General features: G+C 35.9%; 1 protein-coding gene across 6 annotated transcripts in view; it reads right to left on the reverse strand.

Moving 5' to 3' along the window:
* Ankrd17 (ankyrin repeat domain 17) overlaps positions 1-15,149 on the reverse strand; it is a 152,953-nt gene that overhangs the window by 48,571 nt on the left and 89,233 nt on the right. For 3 of the 6 annotated variants that reach the window (XM_026785099.1, XM_005359470.3, XM_026785101.1), the window contains exons 12-16: positions 13,300-13,427; positions 12,936-13,079; positions 12,483-12,585; positions 10,319-11,071; positions 5,949-6,097 (exon numbers count right to left, since the gene is read on the reverse strand). In XM_026785099.1, coding sequence (XP_026640900.1) covers positions 5,949-6,097; positions 10,319-11,071; positions 12,483-12,585; positions 12,936-13,079; positions 13,300-13,427 — 1,277 coding nt within the window. The remainder of the gene's footprint in view (positions 1-5,948; positions 6,098-10,318; positions 11,072-12,482; positions 12,586-12,935; positions 13,080-13,299; positions 13,428-15,149) is intronic. The other 3 variants (XM_026785100.1, XM_026785104.1, XM_026785102.1) reach the window with 3 other exon arrangements.

Below are 15,149 nucleotides of genomic sequence, written 5' to 3' on the forward strand. Positions count from 1 at the left end.
ACCCTGTCTCGAAAACCCAAAAATAAATAAATAAATAAATAAATAAATAAATAAATAAATAAATAAATAAATAAATAAATGCATCACTTTCCACAAGTGCTCTATTCCATAATCTCAGGTATACAAAGTGAGTATCTGTCATCCTACAGGATCTTGTTAATTACAGTAGAGTCGATTTGAATTTAATTTCAAGCTATTTTTATAAAGCTTATTAAACTATACATTTTAAGAAATAAAAAAATATTTTTAAGCTGAGCAACGAGGGTTTTCAAATTCCTTAAGTAAGCAAAGTTAGTTACAAAAATGAGAAGGCCCATTCCATTTTTACAGTAAGAACTTGAAGTAAATAACAAATATTTTTAAGATAATACGAGAACTTAAAGTTCAGAAAGATTGCTCTGTCCCCTAAGACATTAAGACAATTCCAAACTGTTAAGAGTTCTGTGTTATAGCCCATGGGTAAAAATAGTATAATATAAACAATGACTGACAGCGAACAGAAAGACAGACAAGAGTGTCTGAAAGGGAGAGCACAGAAGGATCCTTAGAAGACTTAACATCAGACACAGGTAAAGTAATTATTTTACTCCTTTATCAAGTACCCAGGGCAAAGTCTCAAACAGAGAAAGAAATGGGGAAAAGGGAGGTGTGTAAAAAACAAAACAAAACAAAACAACTGGGCATGGCAGCAGCACTCAGATTGAGGGTGGAGTGCAGGAATCTCTGAGTTTGAGGCCAGCCTGTCTACATAGTGAATCCCAGGACAGACAAGATTTCACAGTGAGAAACTGTCTCAAAAACAAACACCTAATAAATTATTTACATGACTAAGTGAGAGAAGAAACGTGCAGGTGATATGGCCACACACACGACTTAGTTGAAAGGATCACAAAATATGAGTGCTGTAGAAAAAAAGAAAACCTTTGATGAGCTAATTATTATGCAGGTGGAAAACTTATTATGGAGGATGTATACCTCTTATTCCTAAATTAGTTACGTTTAAAACCAGGAAGGACTGATACATACCCGCAAAGGGAAAATCTTCATAATTTCAAATATTTCATCTTATATAGCCAGGTTCTATATAAGAGTTTAAGGAATAGAGTAACACTTCAGAATATCAAATAAATGAGAGTAATCAGTAAATTTAAACTTAATGTTTCTGAAAGTAGTTCGTATAAAGTAGTAGTTGAATGTGTTAGCACATTTTTTATGAGATAGTATCTTTATGACTGTAGGCTGCCATTGGGACGTCCCTTACTTGAGTGCTGAAGAGGCCAGAAAAAGGAATGAATTCTCCTGAAATCTGAGTTAGAGGCAGTTTGTTACAACCTGAGTTAGAGTGCCATGTGGGTGCTAGAAACCATCTCTCCAACTGCTGTATTTTGAGACAGGGTCTTATTATTCATGCCAGGCTAGGTAACCACCATCCAACTCAGCCTCCAGACTCAGATGTTCAAATGCTGGGATTCTCAGCATGTGATAGTTCATATAGTTAATTTCGTCCTCATTTCCTCATTACGTATTATCTGGATTCCAAAATCGGTAAGAATATAGAAAAACATTTAAGTAACTTTAGACAATTGAAGATAAAATGCAACTTCATTAATTTTGTTTTACTCTTTTAGGAGTTGGAGGAGGTAGTATTCAAGAGTCTCATTTTGTACTCCACCATTTCAGATTATCCTCCTATTTCAAACCTTAAATTTTAGGCTCACAGAAATGAGCTATGTCCAACTATAATTTACATTCAGCTATAATTCAAGTCTTGATGCATAACAAGTTAAGCTTAATAGCTCATGTAACCCAGGCAGTCATCAATATACTATGTACCAATAGACGGCATTGAATTTAGATTTTCCTTACGCAACCCGTGTGCTGGAATTAGAGGTATAAACAATCATATAGTTTTTATATGGTGCTGGGGAAATCAAACCCAGGATTCTGGATATACTAGGTAGTGCTCTACCAACTGAGCCACATTCCCAGCCCACCTACACCTCTGAATATATACTAGGGGATGGAAATAATGTATACTATTTTTTATTCACTTTTCTAACATTACTTCTAATTCGAGAAAAGTTTATAAAAGTTTGAGAATAACAAAGACAAGCAGGTCACATATATATGATGTACCTATGATAGCAAAGAGCATGAACAAAACAACTAGTCCTTTCTTATACTTAGTGTCTGTGAGAGTCAATAAAATTTCTTTTTTTGTTTTTTTTTTCTTTTTTTTTTTTGAGACAGGGTTTCTCTGTGGCTTTGGAGCCTGTCCTGCAACTAGCTCTGTAGACCAGGCTGACCTCGAACTCACAGAGATCCACCTGCCTCTGCCTCCCAAGTGCTGGGATTAAAGGCGTGCGCCACCATCGCCCAGTGAGTCAATAAAATTTCATACAATCAAAAAAAAAATTAAATCAGGGGTACCCAAGTTAATCTCCATCTTATCTACTGCCATGAAACCTTTTGCCCAGTTTGTGCTAGGGCTCAAATACACCTTCTGCACATCTGAATAGCATCATTAGAATGAAAGATTCTCTATCTCATGAAAGAGTGTTGAATCTCTTACAGATGCTCATCAGTCAGATATTATTTCAGTTTTCCATTTGTGTCTTCCATCAGTTTCGTCCTATACACAAAAATATTAATGATATCAGGGTTCATGGGATTTTTACTTTAGTATCTGTTATTGGAGTGTCTTCTTTCTATGTGTTGCTTTCATTGGTTAATTAATAAAGAAACTGCTTGGCCTTATAGGTCAGAACATAGGTGGGTAGAGTAGACAGAACAGAATGCTGGGAAGAAGGGAAGTGAGGCAGACACCATGATTCCTCTTCCCAAGACAGACGCTGGCTAGACTCATGCTGGTAAGCCATGACCTCGGGGTGGCATACAGATTATTAGATATGGGTTAGTCAAGATGTGAGAGTTAGCCAATAAGAGGCTGAAACTAATGGGCCAGGCAGTGTTTAAATGAATACAATTTGTGTGTTGTTATTTCAGGGCATAAGCTAACCAGGCGGCTGGGAGCCAGGTGGCAGGAATGCAGCCAGCAGCTCCTTCTACAAGTATCAAATATTTTTAGAGGGATTTTACAGAAAAAAAGTGAGAGAAAAGCATTCTTAAAATTTTTATTGAGATACCTGCTTGGCACAGAAGCAAATTCCTTAAATTAACTTCAAAATTTAAGTCAGGTAGAAGTGCAATCATTAATTATCATTTTGACTGCTCCCCCCCATACAGGAATTTTTCTGTATCTAGATAAGCACTCAAATATAACTCGTGTTAAGCAAAAATGCAACAGAAGTTTAAAAAAGCTTCAATACAGAAACCGGATAGACAGGGTTTTAAAATGATTTCTTTTAGATTCCTGTATCTTACGTGTGTCTGTTGTGCCTGTAAGGGCTCATTCTTGGTCCTTAAAAATTAGAACATACTTCTAGTCAAGTCCAACAGTCTCAAAATCAAAATCTCATGAGAAATAATATATATCTCTTGCCAGGTTTTATTGAATTCCACAATTTGATCAAAAATAAACGGAAATAAATGGATTTCATAGTTTTAAAAGAGGCTATGTAGCATGAATGGTATCATATTGAATGCAATATCTCACACTTGAAATTCTACCTACCCAGAAGACAAAGATGGAAAAGATCACGAGTTCAAGCAAACTAGGGCAGAACTCATAGCTAACAAGCACACATGAAACAAAAAATAAAATAGAGAAATTCCAACTGTGTGTCTGACTCCTAGTCTTCCTCCTTCTTAGCCAAGCAAGGTGACAAATAAATGAAATGACAGGAATGGTTAGGAGATTAGGTAATTTCTTTATGATACTTCCCCGCAATACTTTAGGACACAAAAGAGGGTTCAGTGATTACGTGAGCTTGTGCTCTTGTGGAACACCACTGTTCAATTCCCAGCACCAACATGGCAGCTAAAGGCTGGCTGTTCCAGGGAATTCTAGCCTCCACAGAGACCAGGCATGCTTGAGGTACACAGAAAAGAAAAAAGAAAAAAAAAACACGCAATTCAAACACCCACACATAAAACAAACACATAAAGAAATTAAAACAAAATGAACTTGAGCATGTTAGTACACGCCTTTAATCCCAACATTTAGGAAAAAGAGGCAGGTGGATCTCTAGGACTAAGTGCAGCTTAGTCTAAAGACTGAGACCCTATCTAAAAATAAATAAAAACCAAAATATAAAACAATAAACTAAGAAACACTTTAATAAAATAACAAACTCTCAAACTTGGAAGTATATAGTTTTAATGGTATATACATATGCTTCTTGAAATAAAAATTTATAAAAATCTGGTTTAAGTCGTAACAGCATATACTTCCTATTAAACAAAATATTAATAACTATAACATGCACACTTTTTCTTTCTCTTACTTTACCTTTTAAATAGTCTCTCCTACCTCATACTTCTTAGCCTTTCCTTCCTTCTTTTAGATTCAAGGTCTTCTGTAGTTCAGGATGGCCTTAGTCTTACTATGTAGCCTGACTTCTACCTTGCAAGCACTAGGATTAGAGACTTAAAACATCAAGCTTGCCACATTTTGGCCCTTTTCAAGCCCTGGGACTTCATGCTCAAGTTATGGAGAGAGAGAGAGAGAGAGAGAGACAGAACACAATACAGTACACATAAAAGGTAAGGGGACAACTGGTAGGAGGTGGTTTTCTTCTTCCCTTCATGGGTTACAGGAATCAAACTGAGTGAGGCTAATTAGTCTTGGTGGCAAGCACATTTAACCACCGAGGAATCTTGCCACTCAGCATCAACTAAATTTTATTTATTTATTGAGACATTAAGACATTATGCGGGCCCCATTGGCCTCATATTCACATCTACCTGTCTCTGGCTCTTCAATGTTGGGAATCAAAATATTTTTAATAGAACTCCTTTCTTCATAGATCTCAAGCTTTGTAAACCATAACAATATCTTTCTCCATGCATATACATATTCCTTCAGATAATCCAAAAAAATAAAGTGTTTCTATTCCCTCCATGGACTCTGTTATCAGCTAAAATTGCATAAACTCACAACATATTTTCTCAAACCATATGTAATTCCATCACAATCTTTAAAAGTGATATAAAGTCAGGTATGATGATTCATGCCTGTAACTCCAGCATTCAGGAGGATTCCTAGGATTACAGCCAGACTGGGCTGGGTCTCAAGCAACTAAGGACATAAAGTTTATACAAACATACAGTTCATAAAGTTCCGTTAGTCCAGAACTTTATTACCTGATTGATCTAGAATTCAAGTCTCAGCAGTTTCTCTCATAAACAATCCATGAACTATTTAAGAAAATACACAGCCAGGCAGTAGTGGCACATGACTTTAATCCCTGAGTTCAGAAGGCAGAGACAGGCAGATCTCTGTGAGTTCAAGGCCAATCTGGTCTACAGAGCAAGTTCCAGGACAGGCATCAAAGGTACAGAGAAACTCTGTCTCGAAAACAAACAAAAAAGAAAATACACACCAACCTTAATTTTTGTTCTACTGAGACAGGGTGTCATGTAGCCTAGACTAGCTTAAAATTGTTACATAGCTGAGGCTGACCTTGAACTCATGGTCCCCGTAACTCAAAGGCTGGGATCAGAGCTGTGGTTTCCTTTTAATCTTACATAAACTACTTCTTTTACATCTAGTACTTTCTAAACTAAAAGTAATCTTTAAAGCTCAGCCAGGCCTGGTATTAACTATGAAGGCCCAAGCTGGCTTTGAACCCATGTAGTTCTGCCTTAAACTTCTAAATGATAGGATTAAATGTGAGCCACCATATCTGCCTTGGCAGTTTTTTAAAAAATGGATGATGAGCTTTAATTGTATCGGGGGTCTGAGACAATGCAGTCTAATAAGTTAGGACCACTGAAGGTTAACATGGAAAGGTGGTGGAGTTCCAGTGACCTAACGTGGAGCTTACCTGTGCATCAATATCAATGGCAGGGTAGATAGGTAGCATGGCTGAAGGAGAGATGATAGGACTTGGAGTTGGAGTCTGAGGTTGGGAAATAGAAGCAGCGATACTGTGGGTAGGAGTGTTTGACATTGCAGATGTTCTTCCACTGACTGCTGTTGAACAAAATAACTGCACTTAATAAGGACCAAACATTGTTAGGAAAAGAAATATTTCTTTAAAAAAATTAAAAAAAATTTTTAATCAAAATGGTTGTAAGACACTATTATAACATTAATAACTAATTTTCTGAATGTTTTTAATTGGTGGACAGCCCCAACTTAGAATGTATATTGAATAATCCACTTCCTATACAATAATCCATCTGAAAGACAAATTCTCTTTTAATAAGTAATCATAAAATCTTAATCCATAATACCTGAAAACAAAAATATTCCATGTACTAATATTACATAGAAAAGAAATAAATGATAAAATACTCAAGAATAAGAATAAAAGGGGGGAAAGTAAATTTTTTTTGCCAACTTTACACCTCCTTGTACTGTAGAGCAAATAAAAGTTACTTCACTGTTAGAATGGAAGATTCAAGTCAAATTACTTCAAACACCACATATTTACTAAACACAACAGAGCAATAGTAACTTTGAAGGCCCTGGTGTGACGTTTCTTTTCAAGAATTTAAAAAAAAAAAATCAATCCTCACACAGATAATATATTTTTTCTTACATTACGAGAGGAATAAAATGTCCCACAATCAACCTGGCAATCACACTGACTTAGAACAAAATTAACATTAGGCTAGAAATAAATATATTTACAGTCATCCTCCCAATATGGATTCGTTTTTTTCTATGTAGGAATCTGCTGTAATCTCATTTCACCAACATATATGATTTAAATAATGGCTAGTTAGGTATGTACTTGGGGTGGGAGAATATTGCTAAAGACAGAGGCATACAATAGACAAGATTATGTTATGGGACTTTGTTCTCCCAGTAACTCAGCTCTGCAGCTAATGTGTGAACATATCTTCCTCGTCACCCACAGTAACTTCTGGACAATCATCTCTGAATAGAGTGCAGATGTGTGTTTTCCAAGTACTGTCAACTACAGCAGACAGAAAACAATTATAGATTCACAGCTGAATCTGAAACCAGGCAAAATAATTTATCTCGCCAAGAATATTAGTGAAATTGATCTTGTAACAGTTATAAACATGACTATCAATTAAAAAATCTACTTTACATAAAATCTTAAGGTCAGGCACAAACATACACTGTACATTATAGCCACACACATTCTATAATCGTACATTTTTAGTTCACTTAAAAGTCAAAAGAAACAAAGAACAACGACAACAACAAAAAAACAAAACAAAACATCTGAATAAGAAACCAGATCACGAGGAAGGAGCAGGTGCTACTAATTATCTAAAGACTCCAATACTATTTGATAATATTGATTACAAGGTTTCAATCTTGTAATCTTGATCTTCCAAGTCTAACTCTGATTGCAAGGATTACAGGCCCACATGAGCATATATAGATTTTAAGATTAAATAATTTCTTTGAATATTCTTATCCTATACACAAATTTAAACAAAAATCATGTAAAATTCACTGCTCTTAAGATAGATTCCATGTTTAAAAAGACCTTGAATTTTTGCTATTACTGCCTTCAACCTACCAAGTGTTGGGACTGCAGGAGTGCACCACTGGTTTCATGGAATGCTAGGGATAAATTCATTGCTTCACGTTTACAACACAAACTTTATACCAACTGAGCTATATTTCTTTGGCCCTTGGTGATTTTTATTCTATTAATTTAAAATGGGTTAAAAGATTGGTAGATGTCTACATTTTAATCCACATTCCAACTGGAATAGTATATTTTAAAGAACCTACTGAGATTAGCTCTCTTGCTCTGAGTGGTTCAGATGGGGTGTTTCGATGAGACTCATCTAAAGTTGATGAGTAAAACCTTATTTCCTTTGAAACTGTTTTATAAAGAGTAAGTGACTGCTCATCGTTCAACCGTTTACTAAAGAGATAAGAGGGAAAGCTTAAAAAATCTAAGTCCAGAAAAAAATTATAGTTCTAAAAAAATTTTTTTCTTTTTCTTAACATTTTGAAATTCAATTTAGGGAAGGTTTGAAAAGTTTCAACAGCAGAAATGGAAAATTTCATCAACACAAAACAAAGGTTCGTGTTAGGACAGGTTAAACAAGTGCCTAGTTTTTATTTGGTGATTAAGGAAGGTTGAAGAATTGGCCAGCTAAGTATCAGAAGGAAGAAGAGCTTGGTACAGGAAACCTAACAAATGAGAACTAAGGAACAAAGGTGCTTGGGGAAAGACGGCCAAATGAGGTTGTGTTACACAAAAAGTCCAAAAATAAGAAGTGGAAATGACCCTCAGTCAACTGAGAGGACAAGGAGATCAGAAGTTATTCCAACAATGAGAATCCAGAACAAAGTTGTCTGCTTGAACGTGCATACACATGTAGAGCATGTGAATAGGAATGAGGTACTAGACAGGGGTCATCTGCAAGAAGACAGTAAGATTTCTTTCATTTATGTTCTTTTTCTGCTGAGTATGTTTCTCTACCCACAAAGAAGAACATGATATAGCAGTGTTTTTAGAAAGTAGCAAATTTATCATAATCCCTAGAATCTTACGTTCATTAAACTAAAAAAATTTTATGAAGAAACACCTTAAACACATAAGACAGAAATTCTGGAAATAAATGAATCAATTTAAAAAAGCTGATTTACAAACATCTGATTATTCTCATCAGAATTCAAAAATTTTACAATCAGCAAATTGTTGACAACTATGCTCAAATACATCAGGTATACTGAGAGCACATCAAACAAACTCTCCAACAGTCATTATATAGAACGCTCCAAATCTTCATTTCATCAATAAATAATACTTAACTCCATAATCCTTTGTAAATCTGATACAACAGAGAATTACGATTTAAGTTACTGGCCAGGGCCATGGTATCAATTTCGGATTTATAACTACTATGAGCTAATTGTCATACAATGTTAAAGTCTTTAAAGTTTATTAGATATCATAACCAGTTAGTGATGATTAATTGGGATTTAAGTCTTAAAAGAAATCTATACTTGTATTAAGATTGTTACAACTCTTATTATTAGTCATTACTAACCATTATTCTGGTGTAAGTTATGTTACTTGTAGGATTAGCAGAGATTTTCTTATCACACATTACTGAGAAGATACAAAAAAAGAGGGGCTGGGAAACTATACCAATTTTTGAAATGCAAAATCTACCTCATTACCTGTTCATCTCAGTTTCTGAATTATCTCAACCTAAAAATCTAAACGCTAGAAAGAATATTTTCTATAAAAAAAACTTAATAGTAATGTATGACTTCCTCATAATAAATGTTTCTCAAATAGTTTAAAATTAGAAAGAGTAAATCATCCAGGTAAAGACAAATGAATAAAAAAAAAATGGGAAGAAATCAAAAGAAAATTACCAAAATTCAACAACTATTTACTCCCTTTATTCTCCCCTTTCCCTTCCTTATCAATCTTCCTTCCTGAAGAAGGAAAATTATTTTAGGTAACAGATCATTCTTTATGACTTACAACCCTATGAAATCACACCCTACTATTACACAATTCATAAAAATCAGACCCAAAGAAGCAGCATTAAAACTCTTCTCAAGTTGCAACCCTTACTAGAATAGTGGCTACACATTGAAAACATGTCATTTGCCATACTGTTGGGGGAACATGCCTTCCCATAATACAGTCAGAAACAGACTATACATTAATATTCACAGGGGATAAAAATCACTGACATACAGTAGAATCAGACTCTACTCGGTACTTTATTAATGCTGTAAACATGTTTGTTTTGTTGTTTGCTTGTTCTTAAATAGTCATCATGAAGTTTGGTACTTCTTTTTATCACAGGTATTTCTTTTTATGACAAATAGACTTCCTAATATACCCTAATATCTTTTTTCTTCAACTTTTATCAATTTTTCTTTTATTGGTGTGAATACAGAAGCAAAAATGCCAAAACCCAACCCCAGTGTTCTGAACTTAAAGTGAAAACAAAAACCAAAAGTAAAAGCCAAGGTTCAACTCACTGCTGAAAAACCTGGATTCCAAGCTCAGACAGACAGACTGGTCATTTTTATTGTATGAACTAATCTTTAATTTGACCTATAGCCATCTGAGATGATCTTAAAACTAAAATTTCTAAAAATATAATGTGTCAAGAGTCCAAAAATAGTTCTCAAAAGTTGAGTAATGGTTAAAAAAATATTCTGGCACACTCTTACTGTCCTTAAGCAAATCATATTTGATACCTGCTCATAACAATATAAACCCACCTGCCATGATGTCATCCAGCGTGTCATTGAGGGTCTGAGCAGGGCTGGCTACCATTAACCCTTGTTGTGTTTCAGTGAGAATTCCTTGCCCCAGCCCTGCCAACTGTGCTTGGCCCAGTACTGGCTGTCCAACTATCACTCCTTGAAGTTCTGTAAGATTTGCGATGGACCCTGGAGGCAAGGGACCCGCGGCCAGAGGCAAAGCTTGAGGCATCGCCAGAGGCTGGATTGGTGCAAAACCCATCTGAGCAGCAGTCTGCTGAGGTTCATCTTTAAGCAAAACAGGATCCACTTGTTGTAACCGTGCATAGTCTCCCTCGGAAAGCTGTTCTCCAACCCCAACAGGAGCAAGTAGTCCCAGGTGTTGACAAGACTGTTGCTGTTGCTGCTGAAGTTGAATTCTTTGAGCTTTAACTTCTAGATATTGTTTTTTCAGCTGCTGCTGAGTTTTCAGTTGTAACTCTCGTTCTACTTTCTGCAGTTCCTCCAGAATCTTTTGTTTCTTCTGAATTTGCTCCTCCCTCGTTTTGTTCAGCTCCTCAATCTTCTCCTTAGTAAGTTGGTCAGCATGGGCCAGCTCCAAGGACTGCAGCTGGGCATTTTTCTCTATGGCTTCTTTTATCCTCTGCTCCAGTTCTGTTAACTTTCCCTGAGCCTCTTCTACAATGCTCTCTGGAGACTGATTGGTGATGTAACCCTGTACATCCTGGCTGTTTGCTGGCAAATGGCTGTTGGACTTTTGTTTAGAAGCAGCTGTGTGAAAAAGAAACCCCCTCAGAAGTGCACATGAATGGCATCCTCATTACAGAGTTACTGTTGGGAGGTTTAGTGCCAACAGTTATGCACCAAGGTATCATATCCACGAAGGTGAAATATACTTTTAAGGAGTTAAACACAAGTCCACCTTCTCTATCATAAATATATAATGTATGTATTTTATGTGCATAGAGTAATCTCTGGAAGTAAAATTCAGAATTTATAAACACCACAAGGCTAAAGTAAGATAACAGAGGGATGAAAGTTTGCGACACCTAAATGGTGCAGTTAGAGTCAAGTCTATCACTATGTGTACGTATTTCATATGTCACAATGTAAAAATCATAAGAGCAGAAAAATAAATTAATAGGGTGTAGAGAAAATTTAGATGTCTACATCAAGATTTTCCACACTTAATAAATGTCTGTGCCTTTGATAAACACACACACATACACACAAAGAATGCCCAAACCACTGAGATGTAACCAAGAAACTAAAATCCAACTAAAATATGTCTTTGTTGGGACCTACCACCTTCAAGACTGACAAAGGAAGGAGAATTCACACAGTCACACAGCTACCTTGCCAACAGAGAACTGGTATTTAGTCCCTGATAGAAAAGTTGCTGGACTACGCCATCCTCCGTACCTTCTGACAGCCAGGGAGACAGGCTGCTCTGGCTAACAGGGTTAGCAACCAACTGAAAAGGATGCCAAGACAGGCTAGTGGTTGTGACTGAAAAGAGTTGCTGGGAATATTTAGCATACTTGTTGGTATAAGAATACAGGTAGCCAAAATCAAGATGCAAAAGTCACAGTTTCTTCATGTAAAACTTTTCAAAATAAAAACTGATTCCAACGGGTAGGTGTCATGTTTGGGGACATACTTAAGAACAGGCATGGTATGATATAAACAAGTAAAAAAATGGACATTGGAATTCTAAGAAATAACAAGTGTATCTTACGTATCTTTAAATTATTAGTTGTGGAAAAAGTAACCTAGTTAAAACGAATTCTTAAAATTGAATTTGAATATTTGATCGAACTTCTTAATCTTTATGCCTCATGTCACTACAAAGACTTAGGTATGTTAAATAAAAATGATCAGAATTGTCATCCAACTGTATCCAACTTAACATGAATAAAAATGACTACTCATTGGAAGAAATAGTGCATAATCAGAATTCCATCAAAAAGGAGCACCTGGATCTCCTGAGTCTCTCAATACCTATCTTCTCTCCCAGAAAGTTTTTTTCCCATTGGTTTAAAACAACAAACAAACAAACAAAACGTTAATGGTACCAACTTAGTAAATTCATTGTTGGTGAAAAATAATTTTTGTGGGGCTAGTTTTTGTATTCTTAATTTCACCTGGACATGTAAGAAAAAATCTCAGAAGTATAACTGACCTTTATTCCTAACGGGAAGAGTAGTAGCAACATTGGCAGGTGGTTTGTCGGGCTCCTGAGGTGGGACAACCATGGGCAGTGCTTGAACTGGTACACGAGGTGCCTAAGAGAAAGGATAAGTTGTTTCTTTAGTACACAATTCATTATCACACTAATAACTTGCAGAGTTGTTAAGCGAATAACACTTCGGACACATGTCAATGTCCACTTCGGACAATGACATATTTTTACATTAAATTATTCTCCTTTTTTCTGATTTTTTTAAAAAGTAGCTATGAATTCCAGTTATTCTAAGCATAATTTTAAAAAATTATAACCCATCAATCTAGATAAATGTTAGGCTAAATATATAATGGCCTTGGCATAATTATACAAATTTCATCTTAACAAAGATAATCGTATTTAATGAAAATTATAGCTAAAAATATAAAATGCTTTAACCTTGAATCTTACCCTATTTAAATCATGGGATGGGGGCGTTAGCTGAGTGACATCTGGTGGAGGGGCCGAAAGTAGATTATTAGGATAGTCTAAAAGATAGCAAACAACACTGGTATGGCCACCTTTTGCTGCTTCTATCAACATGGTTGAGCCATCCTAAAAGAATAAATAAAGAAAGGAAACACATAAGCACATTAAGAAAGCTATCAGGTCTCAGGTACAAGCATATTAAATATTTAACAGCAAACAGTGTTCTTCCATTTAAGTCAGAGATCTAATACTCAGAATGCCATTACAAATACAAGTTACATATGGTAATTTTACGAAGTTCAAGATGCGAAATTCATAAAGCCGCTTAACCACTTGAGTTACCTACTTTTAAACGGTGAGTAGGGTCTGCCCCATGAGCCAAAAGCAGTTCCACCACTGCCAAATGACCCCCTGCACAAGCCAGGGACAGTACAGTATGGTCATTATTAGCTGTGGTTCGATTCACATTTGCTCCTAAAACAAACATGGAAAAATACATTGGTAGAGTGGTTAAAAAAAAAAAAGAAAAAAAATTAAGATTTATTCATTTTAATTTATATGTTTATGTGTGTATCTGTGTGAGTTTATGTGCCCCATGTGCTTGCAGATGCCCTGGGAGGCCAGAGGACTTTGGATACCCTGGAACCAGAGTTACAGAAGACTGTGGGCTAACAGATACAGGTGCTGTGAACTGCACCCGGGTCTGCCTAAAGAATGGCAATTGGTCATAACCACTGATCTATTTTCCTATGCCCAGCTGTGGCAAAATTTTACAAATCATTTAATGTTCACGCACACAAACATACATATATACATATGTATGTATATGTACATATGTGTATGTGTATATGTGTGTGTATGTATATATATATGTATATGTATGTATGGTGCATTTAGGACATGGTATGCATGTGGAGGTCAAAGGACAAGTTGTGGAAGTTGGTTGATTTTCTCTTTCTACCATGTGGGCTCCAAGCTTTATGTTCAGGTCATCAGGCTAAGCAGAAAGTACTTTTACACAGTGATACCCACTGACTCATCTCATTGGCTCAAGAATATGGAAAAATTAAAAATCATAAAGAGTAGAGAAGATGGTGAAATGAACCCTCACATGCTCATCCCCCAGCTCCTCTGACTGTCAACAGTCTCTCATGTTTCACAAAGCCTTCATTTTCAGGACAACTCTTTCCTATACAGAACCATTCAAACGCCTGTTCTCTCATAGACATTTTAGTTTGTATCAGTAAAGATAATACAAGGTTGTAGTATACCGATAGCAATTACTATACTGAAAAGGGAAAACACGGGGGCAAGAAAGATGGTTCACTCAATGGCTAATAATACTTGAAATTCATCGGAGGGATTCAAGTTTGGTTCCAACACCCACACAGAGCTCACAATCACCTGAATCTCTAGATTCAGGAGATCTGATGCCCTCTTCTGGCATTGATGGGCGCTGTAACCATGTGTGCAAATCCACAGCAAAAAAAAAAATTCACACACACACTCAGAGATCCACATGCTTCTGCTTCCCGAGTGCTGGGATTAAAGACGTGCACCACCACACGGGGCTACACAGACAATTTTAAAACATACTAAAAATAAAATCTTTGTTTTAAGACAAATATTTTCTTCAATAGTCTAAATATATTTTTAAAAAAACCACCCACAATGAACAGAGAAATATCTAACATTATTTTACCTATTTCTCATTAGAAAGCTATCAGAGGAAAGAGTATCATACTTTTGCCCTCAGTTACACCCCTGATTGTGCTGAGTAAAGTGCCAACTGAAAATTTCAGAAAGGAAGTGGAATCAAACTCATTAAAAATCAACCCAAGGCGGGGGTTAGTGGTTTATGTCTTTAATTACAGCACAAGGGAGGAAGAGGCAGGTGGATCTTTGTGAGTTCAAGGCCAGCTTGGTGTACAAGGGCTAGTTCCAGGAGAGCTAAAGCTACACAGAGAAACCCCATCTCAGAAAAAATGAAGTTTTAAGTCTGTGACTTCTTTAGTATTTGTTGTATTGCAGGGTAGATATTTCCAAAGTACATATGGCCCTTCACTATCAATGATTTTTCTTCGTGTCTTTGCTTCAGAAGTAGTATTTTTAATCTGCCATAGAGTAAAACAAATTCTTGAAAAACAATTTTATTTTTTTATTTTTTTGGATTTTTCGAGACAATTAGGGTTTCTC

Source organism: Microtus ochrogaster, linkage group LG1, assembly GCF_000317375.1.
Source record: "Microtus ochrogaster isolate Prairie Vole_2 linkage group LG1, MicOch1.0, whole genome shotgun sequence".
Taxonomy (NCBI): domain Eukaryota; kingdom Metazoa; phylum Chordata; class Mammalia; order Rodentia; family Cricetidae; genus Microtus; species Microtus ochrogaster.